Here is a 14553-nt window from a genome sequence, read left to right as displayed (position 1 = left end):
GTTACCGGCTACTGAGTTGCGATGAAAATAGTGAAAACAACATTTAATACATTTCTACAGCTTAACTGTATTTTCTGAGTAAATATACAACAACAAACTGTTTTCATTAAGTACACAGAAATGTGTATTTATTTATTTTCAAGAGCTTAAAATTAGGAATTGGATTTTGGTTTACTTTCTGAATTGAATGGAATTTAAAGGAAAAATATACCCACAATCACTAATTCATGTAATTTACAGTGTTAAATAACACAATGTTTTTTTGTGAACAAATGTTTAATTTTGTTGTTATAATAAGGTTGGTAGCAATGTGAAAATCATTTTCGAAAATATGTTGCAGCACACATCAACTACAAAACCCACAATGCAATGCTGTCTATAGCCTGGTTGACAAGCTAGCTAGTAAAGGTGCAAAGCTGTCATCAAGGCAAAGGGTGGCTACTTTGAAGAATTTCAAATATAAAATATATTTTGATTTGTTTAACACTTTTCTGGTTACTACATGATTCCATATGTGTCATTTAATAGTTTTGATGTATTCACTATTTTTATACAATGTAGAAAATATAAAAAAATAAAGGGAAAACACTGGAATGAGTAGGTGTGTCCAAACTTTTGACTGGTACAGTAGCTCAGAGTTAAACAAAAACAATATAACATTAAAAACGTTAATTGACCTCAACATTGCTTAGCACACTTTGGTACTCAACCACACCTAGGATTTGAACTCACAACCTCTTAGCTTGTAGAGTCATACGTTTTATGTAAGCATTGAGTGCTAGGAATATGGGACCAAATACTAAACATTTTAAAACTACTTTAATACACATACAGTAAGTGAATTTGTTTCAATACTTTTGGTCCCCTAAAATGAGGGGGCTATGTACAGAAAGTGGTGTAATTTCTAAACAGTTCACCGTGAAATGAAAATAACCTCAAATAAAGGCTGACAATATGTACTTTAACCTCATAGTAATAATGACGGTACAATTTCCTTTCTTTCCCCATTTCCCCTTTTTTTGTGAACAAATGTGCTATACACTTTCCAAAGACCCATGTTTCCATCCAACCACTTCATACAGATTAATTACCTGATGCATGAAAAAGGTCACGACTGGGCTGATGGAAACATCAAATGCCGGTACAATTTTAAGACAATTTGTTCTTTCGACATGGTGGGATCTTTTTGTGATGTCATATGTTGTGTGGTCCTCCCACTACGACTCGGGAAAGCATGCAGTTTATTTGGCTACAGATTAAATAAATGATGATGAATTTCACACGGTGGTGAAAAAAAGTCAGTTGGATGGAAACCCATCTCCGTTGGGAAAACGTGCAAATTGTTTTATGCAGACTTTAAAATATTCAAATTGAAAATTTGTCGCAAATTGGATGGGAACCTAGCTTGTGAAAGGCAGCAATACGCAACATACCGTCTAGTCTGCCGGAAAGCAACATGAAGAAGAAGAAGAATAAAAATAAGAAGAAGATGAAGGTTGAGCACTTCTTTTGACATTGTAAGTTAATTTTTAAGAACTTAACAATTAAAGGTCAATAACAGTCAAAATCATGTTTTAATGATTTGGATGATATTTGAAGGTAACCAGATGAAGGTATGATGACCAAAGTATGAAAAATGACTGTTACTATGACATTGATAAAGTTTGATTATAAGGTTACTGGTCCATGTCAAACACTTGGATTCATTATTAAGGGGGCAAGGTGACATCACCTGAACTCTCATTTTAATACACCAAATGTACCACAATATTCTCTTACAGAATTTAAATAAGTACCGCTTTGTAACCAACATCTGAGAAGGCGTATTTGGAGATGGGCATGGTATAAATAGCTACTGGTGCCAAAATTTGACTGTAGTGGTCAGCAAATATAATAAAAAAGTTTACCCTATTGATCTATGGGAAAGATACTTGTATTTTTGCCCTTTCCTCTGTGTTGGGTCTTAGTTAGTTACTGTGAACCGCATCACAAGAGACATGCCAAACGGGAGATATAAATCTAAATATATATATATATATATACACAGTGCCTTGCGAAAGTATTCGGCCCCCTTGAACTTTGTGACCTTTTGCCACATTTCAGGCTTCAAACATAAAGATATAAAACTGTATTTTTTTGTGAAGAATCAACAACAAGTGGGACACAATCATGAAGTGGAACGACATTTATTGGATATTTCAAACTTTTTTAACAAATCAAAAACTGAAAAATTGGGCGTGCAAAATTATTCAGCCCCCTTAAGTTAATACTTTGTAGCGCCACCTTTTGCTGCGATTACAGCTGTAAGTCGCTGTAAGTCGCTTGGGGTATGTCTCTATCAGTTTTGCACATCGAGAGACTGAAATTTTTCGAGCTCAGTGAGGTTGGATGGAGAGCATTTGTGAACAGCAGTTTTCAGTTCTTTCCACAAATTCTCGATTGGATTCAGGTCTGGACTTTGACTTGGCCATTCTAACACCTGGATATGTTTATTTTTGAACCATTCTATTGTAGATTTTGCTTTATGCAAAGTTCAAGGGGGCCGAATACTTTCGCAAGGCACTGTATATACTGTATATATAGTTGATGCAAATTTAATGTTGGTTGAGTTGCTTTGTGTATCACCAAATTAGCTTGAGATTATTTTTACCGCAATCTGCTCACTGCATCCTCATTGCTTAACATAGGCATTTCAAAGAGCTGTCAGTCAAGGCCTGCTCATTAATATATTTCCCCACCCACTGGGAGACGAGTCAGGATCGAGGGGAAGATGAATGGAGAAAAATACAAAAAGATCCTTGATGGAAACCTGCTCCAAAGCACACAGGACCTCAGACTGGGGCGAAGGTTCACCCTCCAACAGGACAACAACCCAGCCAAGAGAACACAGGAGTGGCTTAGGGACAAGTCTCTGAATGTCCTTGAGTAGCCCAGGCAAAGCCTGGACTTGAACCTGATCAAACATCTCTGGAGAGGGAAAGGGGGATACCTAGTCAGTTGTACAACTAAAATGTGTCATCTGCATTTAACACAACCCCTCTGGTGCGGGGGACATCCACATCATCGGGCACCCAGTGAACAGTGGGTTAACTGCCTTGCTCAGGGGCAGAACAACAGATTTTTTACCTTTTCAGCTTGGAGATTCGATCCAGCAACCTTTTGGTTCATGGCCCAACAGTCCTACCCGCCAGGCTACCTGCCATCCAGAAAATAGCTGTGCAGCGACACTCCCTATCCAACCTGACAGAGCTTGAGAGGATCTTCAGAGATGAATGGGAGAAACTCCCCAAATACAGGTGTGCCAAGCTTGTAGCGTCATACCCAAGAAGACTCGAGGCTGTAATCACTGCCAAAGGTGCTTCAACAAAGCACAGAGTAAAGGGCCTGAATACTTAAGTAAATGTGATATTTCAGTGTTTTATTTGTTATAAATTTGCAAAAATGTCTAAAAACCAATTTTTGCTTTGTCATTATGGGAGTTGTGTGTAGATTGAAGAGGGGGAAAATAATTTATTACATTTTAGAATAAGCCTGTAATGTAACAACATTTGGTAAATGTTAACGGACTATAGGCTATAACTACAGTTTCTATAGGCTATACAGCAATAGGCTACAGGTTTTTGATATGGCACATCCACCTTTGTCAGACAGCAGTTTGTGGTGACATCATACTGTCTAATTGACATCCTATTGCTCAATTGTGAGTGTTTCAGACATGTCACAACAAATATACAATTGAAAGTTAGAATGGACATTTCCCAGGAAAACAGGTGTAAATATTACTATGACTCTATACATGTTTTTGAACCTTGTAATTGACTGTTACACTGTAAAACTAGGTGGTCATGTCACGATACCACTACAAATGCTACTACTTCCACCTCGACCTTCAATCATAATCATCATCATCATCATCATCATCACCTTCATTCACGTGCTTATCGCTGTGTAATACAACCTGTTGTCTACATCATGGACAGTTTGATCAACAATAATATAATCGTGATCACCATCATCATCAACAACAACAGCATCAATAAAACTGTAATTTTAAGACTTGCTTACTTCAGATTTCCATGCAGCATTTGAATGAGGGATGGATGGTGGAGATGGCTTCTTTTGAAGCCACTTTCTAGGTGAAAATAAAGTGCTTGAGCTTCCGGTTGGAGTATAGGGGCTTCTTTTAGTGGCTTTTGAATCATTGTCGAAATGGCCAGAAGTATCCAAATATATTGACAGGCTTGAGGATGCCGATTGACAGTGTTTAACTCCGGCTGTAAGGCGCGCGTCTAGTTTGGAGAGGCATTCGTTTGAGGCTCGGAGCGACTTTTGATCATCTGCTTGACCAGATGTCCCATCCGGTTCAGTCCCATCGCGTTTTATCAAAGCTGGGTCCAAACTTATAGCCTTTCTCAGTCTCCGTTTGGACCTTGTTTCGGATGTTTGCGAGGAGCATGAGAAAACGCTGCTCAGCAACCCGTGCGCGGACATATCGTTATTCTTAACGTTTCACAAAGTAACATAGGCTACTATATCGAGTTCATTAAAGCGATCAGAGATTAAATGGTTACCTTGAATAAACATAATCACACGCCTTCCATTCTCAGTGGTAAGGCTGGCTACCTGTTGCGCCCCATACGACCCTGATATTCAACCAAGAAAACCCACAAACAAAAGTAATTCGCTCAGCTATAGTTCTTCTTTGTTAGTTCTTCCTTTTCATAATTTACAAGAACAGGGATGGTAGTATAGTTTCACAACCGTGGACTCTTGCGTGTCACCAAGCTTCGCCCTTCTGAGTAATAAGAAATAGATGCATGCATCTGACTCATCGCATGAAAACCGCTCTACTCCCAGTCCCGCCACCGTCATAATTAAATGTGATTTCACATCCATAAAATATATTGGAATAGAATAAGATGTGGTTTTGTGGGGTACACTGAAGAAAAAAATGAAGGTTCTTCCTCAGTTCTTAAGGTTCCGTGGATAACTATGTATTAGCATACAGCAAATTGGCCAGTGTTAAAGGCCCAGTGCAGTCAAAACGTGATTTTTTTGTTTAATATATATTGTTTTATAAACACACTGTTGGAATAATACTGTGGAATTGTAAAAATGATGATAATACCCTTTTAGTGTAACAGCTGTTTGAAAATACCACCTGAAATTTCAGCCTATTTTAGTGGGATTGAGTTTTGGCCTGCCTGGTGACATCACCAGGCGGTTTATTAGTTGATAGACAAATAATATAGTTCCAAACCTCTGCCAATAACAGCTAGTTTACAGTTTTCCCCTCCCCAATCAGACTACTCCCAGACAGTCCTAGTAAAATTATTGCTTGAGAAATTGCTCTTTGCTAAGAAGCTACACTACATGGCCAAAAGTATGTAGACACCTGCTCGTCAAACATATCATTCCAAAATCATGGGCATTAATATGGAGTTGGTCCCCCTTTGCTGCTATAACAACCTCCAATCTTTTGGAAGGCTTTCCACAAGATGTTGGAACATTGCCGAGGGGCTTGCTTCCATTCAGCCATTCAGCACAGAATGGTCAAGAATGTCATTGTATGCTGTAGTGTTAAGATTTCCCTTCACTGGAGCTAAGGGGCCTAGCCCGAACAATGAAAAACAGCCCCAGACCATTATTCCTCTGCCACCAAACTTTACAGTTAACACTATGCATTCGGGCAGGTAGTGTTTTCCTGGCATCCGCCAAACCCAGATTCGTCCTTCGGACTGCCAGATGGTGAACACTTTTCCAATGGCTGCGAGCTTTACACCACTCCAGCCGATGCTTAGCACTGCGCATGGTGATCTTAGGCTTGTGTGCGGCTCCTGACTAACAGTTATTGTGCTGATGTTGCTTCCAGAGGCAGTTTGGAACTTGGTAGTGAGTGTTGCAACTGAGGAAAGACGCACTTCAGCACTCGGCAGTCCAGTTCTGTGAGCTTGTGTGGCCTACCACTTCGCGGCTGAGCTGTTGTTGCTCTTAGACATTTCCACTTCACAATAACAGCACTTACTGGAGAAAATCTAGCAAGGCAGAAATTTGACTAACTGACTTGTTGGAAAGGTGGCATCCTATGACGGTGCCACATTGAAAGTCACTGAGCTATTCAGTATAGGCCATTCTACTGCCAATATTTGTCTATAATAATTGCATGGCTGTGTGCTCGGTTTCATACAGCTGTCAGCAACGGGTGAATTTGAAGGGGCATCCATATACTTGTATTTTTATAGTGTATTTTTGTTTCTTTTTAACAATTTTCTATGTAAACAATCACAGTAAGGTACTTAATATTTGAAATGATTTGAAATTGAGATTGGTCTGCATTGGGCCTTTAAAGATACACTATGCAAAAATCTCTCCAACATTTCATAGTGGCTAAAATTCAAACAATTCACCTAATTTTAGTTTATGTGACAAAACAAGCAAGCTGTGATATATATTTTACATAACCAAAACTATTGCATTTTCGTCTGTTTGATGCTGGTGTACAAAACCTCAAGTAAAAGACACAAAATTGTAACTTAAGAACGGGAAGCATGGAAATAGCACACATAGAATAGATATACTGCTTTTTAGACTTGCTTTCAATTAGAATGACAGATCTATAACTTACCTTTCTATGTGAATTTGGTCAGTCACACAAAAAGTTACATGTACCAGCTTTAACTAGTTTAGATTTTTTATTGTAACATTTCCAGTGTTGATTCAAGTGTTAAATTAAGACTACATTACTGTACATTTTACAGTGTAGTGTTGGCGTTAATCAGTGGAAGAAAAAGTACCCAATCGTAATACTTGAGTAAAAGTTAAGATACCTTAATTGACTCAAATAAAAGTGAAAGTCACCCAGTAAAATACTACTTGAGTAAAGATCTAAAAGTATTTGGTTTTAAATATACTTAAGTATCAAAAGGCAAGCAAACAGCTCAGACCCTCGTGCATACAGGCAGTTAACCCACTGTTCCTAGGCCATCATTGAAAATAATAATTTGTTCTTAACTGACTTGCCTAGTTAAATAAAGGTAAAAAAAAATAATAAAATACCCCACAAGACATACCACCAGAGGTCTCTTCACAGTCCCCAAGTCCAAAGCAGACAATGCACAGTACTACATAGAGCCATGACTACATGGAACTCTATTCCACAGGGGAGAAGCTCCAGGTGGTATCCGATTTTAAGTACCTAGGCATCATACTTGATTCCAACCTCTCTTTTAAAAAGCATGTGAAAAAGGTCATTCAAATAACCAAATTCAACCTAGCTATTTTCCGATTTATACGAAATTGTTTGACTACAGAGGTAGCAAAACTGTACTTCAAATCTATGATACTCCCCCACTTAACATACTGCTTGACTAGTTGGGCCCAAGCTTGCTGTACAACATTAAAACCTATTCAGTCTGTCTACAAACAGGCTCTCAAAGTGCTTGATAGGAAGCCCAATAGCCATCATCATTGTCACATCCTTAGAAAGCATGAGCTCTTGAGTTGGGAAAATCTTGTGCAATACACCGACGCATGTTTTGTATTCAAGATCCTTAATGGCCTGGCTCCCCCTCCACTCAATATTTTTGTTAAACAGAAAACCCAGACATATGGCAGCAGATCCACAAGGTCTGCCATGAGAGGTGACTGTATAGTTCCCCTAAGGAAAAACACCTTTAGTAAATCTGCATTCTCTGTGAGAGCTTCCCATGTCTGGAATACACTGCCATCAGACACACATAACTGCACCACATATCACACTTTCACAAAATGCTTGAAGACATGGCTAAAGGTCAATCAGATTTGTGAACATGGTCCCTAGCTGTGTGTTGCCGCTTTCCATGTTGTCTGTTGTCTGTAGCTTGTGAGGTGTGGAAACACTTTGTTGCTTTTATGAATTTTGTCTTGCTGCTTTTTGTTTTATGTTGCTCTGTCTGTATGCTGCGTCTTGCTTGTCCTATGTTGCTCTGTCTGTATGCTATGTCTTGCTTGTCCTATGTTGCTATGTCTTGCTTGTTCTATGCTGCTATTGTCTATATTGTAATTGTTTTTAATAACCTGCCCAGGGACTGTGGTTGAAAATTAGCCGGCTGGCTAAAACCGGCACTTTTACTGAAACGTTGATTAATGTGCACTGTCCCTGTAAAAATAAAAATAAACTCAAACTCAAACATCAGGACCATAATAAATACAAATACAAATGTAAATGTATAATTGAAAATATACTTAACTATCAAAAGTAAAAGTACAAGTATAAATCCTTTCAAATTCCTTATATTAAGCACTGCAGATGGCCACATATTCTAGTTATTTTTATTTACAGGGGCACACTCCAACACTCAGACATAATTTCCAAACAAAGCATGTGTTTAGTAAGTCCGCCATATCAGATGCAGAAGGGATGACCAGGGATGTTCTCTTGATAAATGTGTGAATTAGACCATTTTACTGTCCTGCTAAGCAATCAAAATGTAACGAGTACTTTTGGGTGTAAGGGAAAATGTATGGTGTAAAAAGTATATAATTTTCTCTAGGAATGTAGTGAAGTAAAAGTAAAAGTTGTCAAAAATATAAATAGTAAAGTAAAGTACAGATAACCAAAGAAAGTACTTAAGTAATACTTGAAAGTATTTTTACTAAAGTACTTTACACCACTGGCGCTAATAACAAGTTGAACCAAAACCATGCCCATCATTATCATATTTCCCAGAATGATCTATTGCAGGTCGATTGATTAATTGATCTTATGCTACTAAAATATAAATAACATACATTTTCTAAACTATTCCAATCTTCTAATTGGACTTATTGCACCTGTTACTGAAGTGATTGTTCCAGTTTAGATGTTAAAGGTAATCTCATATCTTAGTCTTCTCAACCCTGACAGTCATTCTGAATGCAGTTAGCGGAAAAAAAAAAAGTTGGATATCCCCACTCTGGTACTCCAATAGGAATTACACATCACTTTGCAAGCCAGCATAATGTGACTTGCAGGCCTGATGTAGCCTGTAAACTACGAGTTTCTGGTCACTGTATTATGGTAAAACAAGGCCCTCAAAGAAGGCCTTATGAAATATATCTTTAAAAATTTGAAATTAATGAATGCAACAACCATCTCTCTGTCACTACCAAACACAATCATTGGTGGAACTGGTAAAAATTAGCTCGAAAGGCACCCTGGTAAAAATGCAAATAAGGCTTAAAACCCAACACAAGGGCTATTCAATTCCGGTCCTGGAGGGACGAAACATTTCTGGTTTTGGATGTTTCTTCAAAAATCCATCCCATTAATGGTTCTTCAGAGCCCCTTAAATGGTTCCCCTATGGCATTGCTCTCAAGAATGTTATTTGGTTCCAACTTGCACCTTTATTTTTAAGATTGTAAGTGTACTTCATAATTTCAGTCATCTTTATATTTCCCTTCAATAATCAAAAAAGAATACTGTACAAGGTTCCTTAAAGTTAAGTCTGTTGATATAGCCATTTCCAAAGGTAGCACAATAATTCCTTTAATATGTTATCATTTGGCTCTGTCTGGATTCAAACTCGCCACTTAGCTCACCAGCATGTCAACTTTGGCAGAGCCTTTTTCCCTTGGAGTAAAGCTGCTGCTGCTGAGACATTTGTCAAATATAGGAACAGTCTCTTCCTGTGTAAACCCTAGGGAAAGGACACATCTGATAACATAGCTTGTGAACCAGGACTGTATAGCTCTGATCAACATTAATCAGATACTGGAAACCACTAACAGATACCAGAAGAGATTATAAGAGTTGTTTCTCGTTTGAGACACTTATTTCACCACTGTCACCACTGATAAATCCACCATAATTGAAAATTTCAATAAGCATTTTTCTACTGCTGGCCATGCTTTCCACCTGGCTACTCCTACCCCTGTCAACAGCACTGCACCCCCAACAGCAACTCGCCCAAGCCTTCCCCATTTCTCCTTCTCCCAAATCCATTCAGCTGATGTTCTGAAAGAGCTGCAAAATCTGGACCCCTACAAATCAGCCGGGCTAGACAATCTGGACCCTTTCTTTCTAAAATTATCTGCCGAAATTGTTGCCACCCCTATTACTAGCCTGTTCAACCTCTCTTTCGTGTCGTCTGAGATTCCCAAAGATTGGAAAGCAGCTGCGGTCATCCCCCTCTTCAAAGGGGGGGACACTCTTGACCCAAACTGCTACAGACCTATATCTATCCTACCATGCCTTTCTAAGGTCTTCGAAAGCCAAGTCAACAAACAGATTACCGACCATTTTGAATCTCACCATACCTTCTCTGCTATGCAATCTGGTTTCAGAGCTGGTCATGGGTGCACCTCAGCCACGCTCAAGGTCCTAAACGATATCTTAACCGCCATCGATAAGAAACATTACTGTGCAGCCGTATTCATTGATCTGGCCAAGGCTTTCGACTCTGTCAATCACCACATCCTCATCGGCAGACTCAACAGCCTTGGTTTCTCAAATGATTGCCTCGCCTGGTTCACCAACTACTTCTCTGATAGAGTTCAGTGTGTCAAATCGGAGGGTCTGTTGTCCGGACCTCTGGCAGTCTCTATGGGGGTGCCACAGGGTTCAATTCTTGGACCGACTCTCTTCTCTGTATACATCAATGAGGTCGCTCTTGCTGCTGGTGAGTCTCTGATCCACCTCTACGCAGACGACACCATTCTGTATACTTCCGGCCCTTCTTTGGACACTGTGTTAACAACCCTCCAGGCAAGCTTCAATGCCATACAACTCTCCTTCCGTGGCCTCCAATTGCTCTTAAATACAAGTAAAACTAAATGCATGCTCTTCAACCGATCGCTACCTGCACCTACCCGCCTGTCCAACATCACTACTCTGGACGGCTCTGACTTAGAATACGTGGACAACTACAAATACTTAGGTGTCTGGTTAGACTGTAAACTCTCCTTCCAGACCCATATCAAACATCTCCAATCCAAAGTTAAATCTAGAATTGGCTTCCTATTTCGCAACAAAGCATCCTTCACTCATGCTGCCAAACATACCCTTGTAAAACTGACCATCCTACCAATCCTCGACTTTGGCGATGTAATTTACAAAATAGCCTCCAATACCCTACTCAACAAATTGGATGCAGTCTATCACAGTGCAATCCGTTTTGTCACCAAAGCCCCATATACTACCCACCATTGCGACCTGTACGCTCTCGTTGGCTGGCCCTCGCTTCATACTCGTCGCCAAACCCACTGGCTCCATGTCATCTACAAGACCCTGCTAGGTAAAGTCCCCCCTTATCTCAGCTCGCTGGTCACCATAGCATCTCCCACCTGTAGCACACGCTCCAGCAGGTATATCTCTCTAGTCACCCCCAAAACCAATTATTTCTTTGGCCGCCTCTCTTTCCAGTTCTCTGCTGCCAATGACTGGAACGAACTACAAAAATCTCTGAAACTGGAAACACTTATCTCCCTCACTAGCTTTAAGCACCAACTGTCAGAGCAGCTCACAGATTACTGCACCTGTACATAGCCCACCTATAATTTAGCCCTATCAACTACCTCTTTCCCAACTGTATTTTATTTATTTATTTATTTTGCTCCTTTGCACCCCATTATTTTTATTTCTACTTTGCACATTCTTCCATTGCAAAACTACCATTCCAGTGTTTTACTTGCTATATTGTATTTACCTTGCCACCAAGGCCTTTTTTGCCTTTACCTCCCTTCTCACCTAATTTGCTCACATTGTATATAGACTTGTTTATACTTTATTATTGACTGTATGTTTGTTTTACTCCATGTGTAACTCTGTGTTGTTGTATCTGTCGAACTGCTTTGCTTTATCTTGGCTAGGTCGCAATTGTAAATGAGAACTTGTTCTCAACTTGCCTACCTGGTTAAATAAAGGTTAAAAAAAAAAAAAAAAAAAAAAAAAAAAAAAAAAAAAAATTGCCCACAAGGTTTAGAGTAAGACCCCTGAATGTTCCAATCAGACTTCCCATTATGTTGTATGTGTCCTGGAGGGCAGGTAGTTTACAGCCCGACAGGATGCTCTCAATTGTGCATCTGTAAAAATGTGTGAGGGTTTTAGGTGCCAAGCCAAATTTATTCAGCCTTCGGAGGTTGAAGAGGCCCTGTCACCACACTGTATGGGTAGGTGGACAATTTCAGTTTGTCAGTGATGTGTACGCCGGGGGGCTTGAAGCTTTCCACCTTCTCCACTGTGGTTCCATTGATATGGCTAGCGGGGTTTCCTGAAGTCCAGGATCAGCTCCTTTGTTTTGTTGACATTGGGTGAGAGGTTATTTTCCTGGCACCACACTCCCAGGTCCCTCACCTCCTCCCTATAGGCTATCTCATCATTGTTGGTAATCAGGCCTACTACTGTTGTGTCGTCTGCAAACTTGATGATTGAGTTAGCGGCGTGTGTGGCCACGCAGTCATGGGTGAACAGGGAGTACAGGAGGGATTGAGCATGCATCCTTGTGGGGCCCAAGTGTTGAGGATTAGCGAAGTGGAGGTGTTGTTTCCTACCTTCACCACTTGGGGCGGACATTCAGGAAGTCAAGGACCCAGTTGCACAGGGCAGGGTTCAGACCCAGGGCCTCGAGCTTAATGAGGAGCTTGGAGAGTACTATGGTGTTGAATGCTGAGCTATAGTCAATGAACAGCATTCTTACACAGGTATTCCTCTTGTCCAGATAGGGCAATGTGCAGTGCGATGGCAATTGCATCGTCTGTGGATCTATTGGGGCGGTAAGCAAACTGAAGTGGGTCTAGGGTGTCAGGTAAGGTAGAGGTGATATGATCCTTGAATAGTCTCTCAAAGCACTTCATGATGACAGAAGTGAGTGCTACTGGGCAATAGTAATTTAGTTCAGTTTCCTTTGCCATCTGAAGGTTGAACATGTTGAGATTGTAGACTCCTAAATTGAAAGTGCAGTTCGTTTAGGTAATTTTACAGCTATGTTTTCTAGCTAGCCAGCCAGCCCATAGAGAGAGCATTGCAGATGGTGTAGTCCACTTGAGCTGCAACAGATTTCCACAATGATTTTCCATGTTGCTACCAACTTTTCTATAACGCCCCCAAAAAAATGTTTCCACAAAAAATATTCTTCTCATAGTGTTATTTAACAATGTAAATTAAAATAATGAGTGGTTTTTGGTGGATTCTTCCTTTAACATGTCCAGTGATTTTGTCTACCTTTAAGACGTTCGTATAGAAAGTAGAGGCAACAGTTACATGCCACGGTTTGTTTCCATTTAACTGTCTTGTGTTGATAAGAACAGCTAGACTGAGGTAAAAAATAAAAATTAAACGTTTTTAGTAAAAATCTAAAATGTCATATAATGTTGGATGTGGTTTGTTGAAAAATTGTTTCCATGATCCATTTATGCAAATTTGAGCATCAATAAAGTGGTGACAGCCTGTATGCCCTGCCCACATATCTGTTTAATGTCTCAGGTAGCCCACAAAAAAACAGCGTAGATAGAATTCAATAATTGACAAATATTTGCCATATTCTAATGATCCTCATGTGTCTACTTATCGTCACTGTCCGTGCCATAGTGTCATGGTTTTCTGTATGTGAAGGAGAGTCGGATCAAAATGCGGCGTGTAGATTGTGATCCATGTTTAATAAACAAACGTGAAACACGAATCGATACAAACACTACAAAACAAAGAACGTAACGAAAACCGAAACAGCCCTTACTGGTGAGAACACAGAGACAGGAACAATCACCCACAAACACACAGTGAAACCCAGGCTACCTAAATATGGTTCCCAATCAGAGACAATGACTAACACCTGCCTCTGATTGAGAACCATATCAGGCCAGACATAGAAATAGACAAACTAGACAATGAAACATAGAATGCCCACTCAGCTCACACCCTGACCAACCAAAACATAGAAATATACAAAGTAAACTATGGTCAGGGTGTGACACATAGTGTAACTTGCACTAGGCCTAGTAGAGATCTGAAACAATTTGATGGTGAATCTTGCAAAGAACTTCAGGTATTCTTGAAAGTCAAGACAATCCTTGTCTTGCAAATCAACATACTTTTCCTAGTTGAATAAATGGGAAGCAGTAGGGATTTAGAATTAAATGTGGAGTGGAGCCAGACATACTGTGTATAATATGAGATGGTCTCTGCCCTAACAATTGGAGTCATTGTCTCAAAGGCGGGAAGGCAGGCGGTCTGATTATCTGTCTGCGTATTGACCGATAAAAGAGCATCACTGTTTATTTAGAATTTACGGTAACATACTGTACCAAACAGTTTAAACAGCAAACAAACATATTTATTGGGGGTGGAAATATAGTTGTACGTTGGGAGTCTTGCTAATGTTCATGTGCACTATAAACATCGCCTACTCAGAGGGTAAGAAATGGTAAATAAAATGCAACAATATTATCGAATTAAAAATAAAACAGAAGTGTCTGTCCTATACCTAGGCGGTATAAGAAAGCTCAGGAAATATTTTTGTTTTTTTGGACACATATTTAACCCCTTATTTTTGTTGGCACAAAACTACCTCCATATTTCCATTGGTTTGTATGGGTTACTT

At 39.6% G+C, this 14553-nt stretch overlaps 1 protein-coding gene across 2 annotated transcripts in view; it reads right to left on the bottom strand.

Annotated features, from left to right (window-relative positions):
* Positions 1-4849, bottom strand: part of arhgap6 (Rho GTPase activating protein 6) — a 58550-nt gene extending 53701 nt beyond the window's left edge. Inside the window, exon 1 of one of the 2 annotated variants that reach the window (XR_016490536.1) lies at positions 4066-4819. Coding sequence is in view for 1 of the 2 variants with exons in the window: in XM_021578941.3 (XP_021434616.3) it covers positions 4066-4491 (426 nt within the window). In the remaining variant the exon portion in view is untranslated. Of the gene's footprint in view, positions 1-4065 lie in introns of both variants that reach the window. The other variant, XM_021578941.3, reaches the window with a different exon arrangement.
* Positions 4850-14553: the final 9704 nt, after the last annotated feature.

The sequence above is a fragment of the Oncorhynchus mykiss genome, chromosome 22 (genome assembly GCF_057628025.1).
Source record: "Oncorhynchus mykiss isolate SJ-2025 chromosome 22, ASM5762802v1, whole genome shotgun sequence".
In the NCBI taxonomy this organism is placed as follows: Eukaryota; Metazoa; Chordata; class Actinopteri; order Salmoniformes; family Salmonidae; genus Oncorhynchus; species Oncorhynchus mykiss.
The sequence above is the reverse complement of the archived record's forward strand: the minus strand, read 5'-3'. Positions and strand labels throughout refer to the sequence as shown.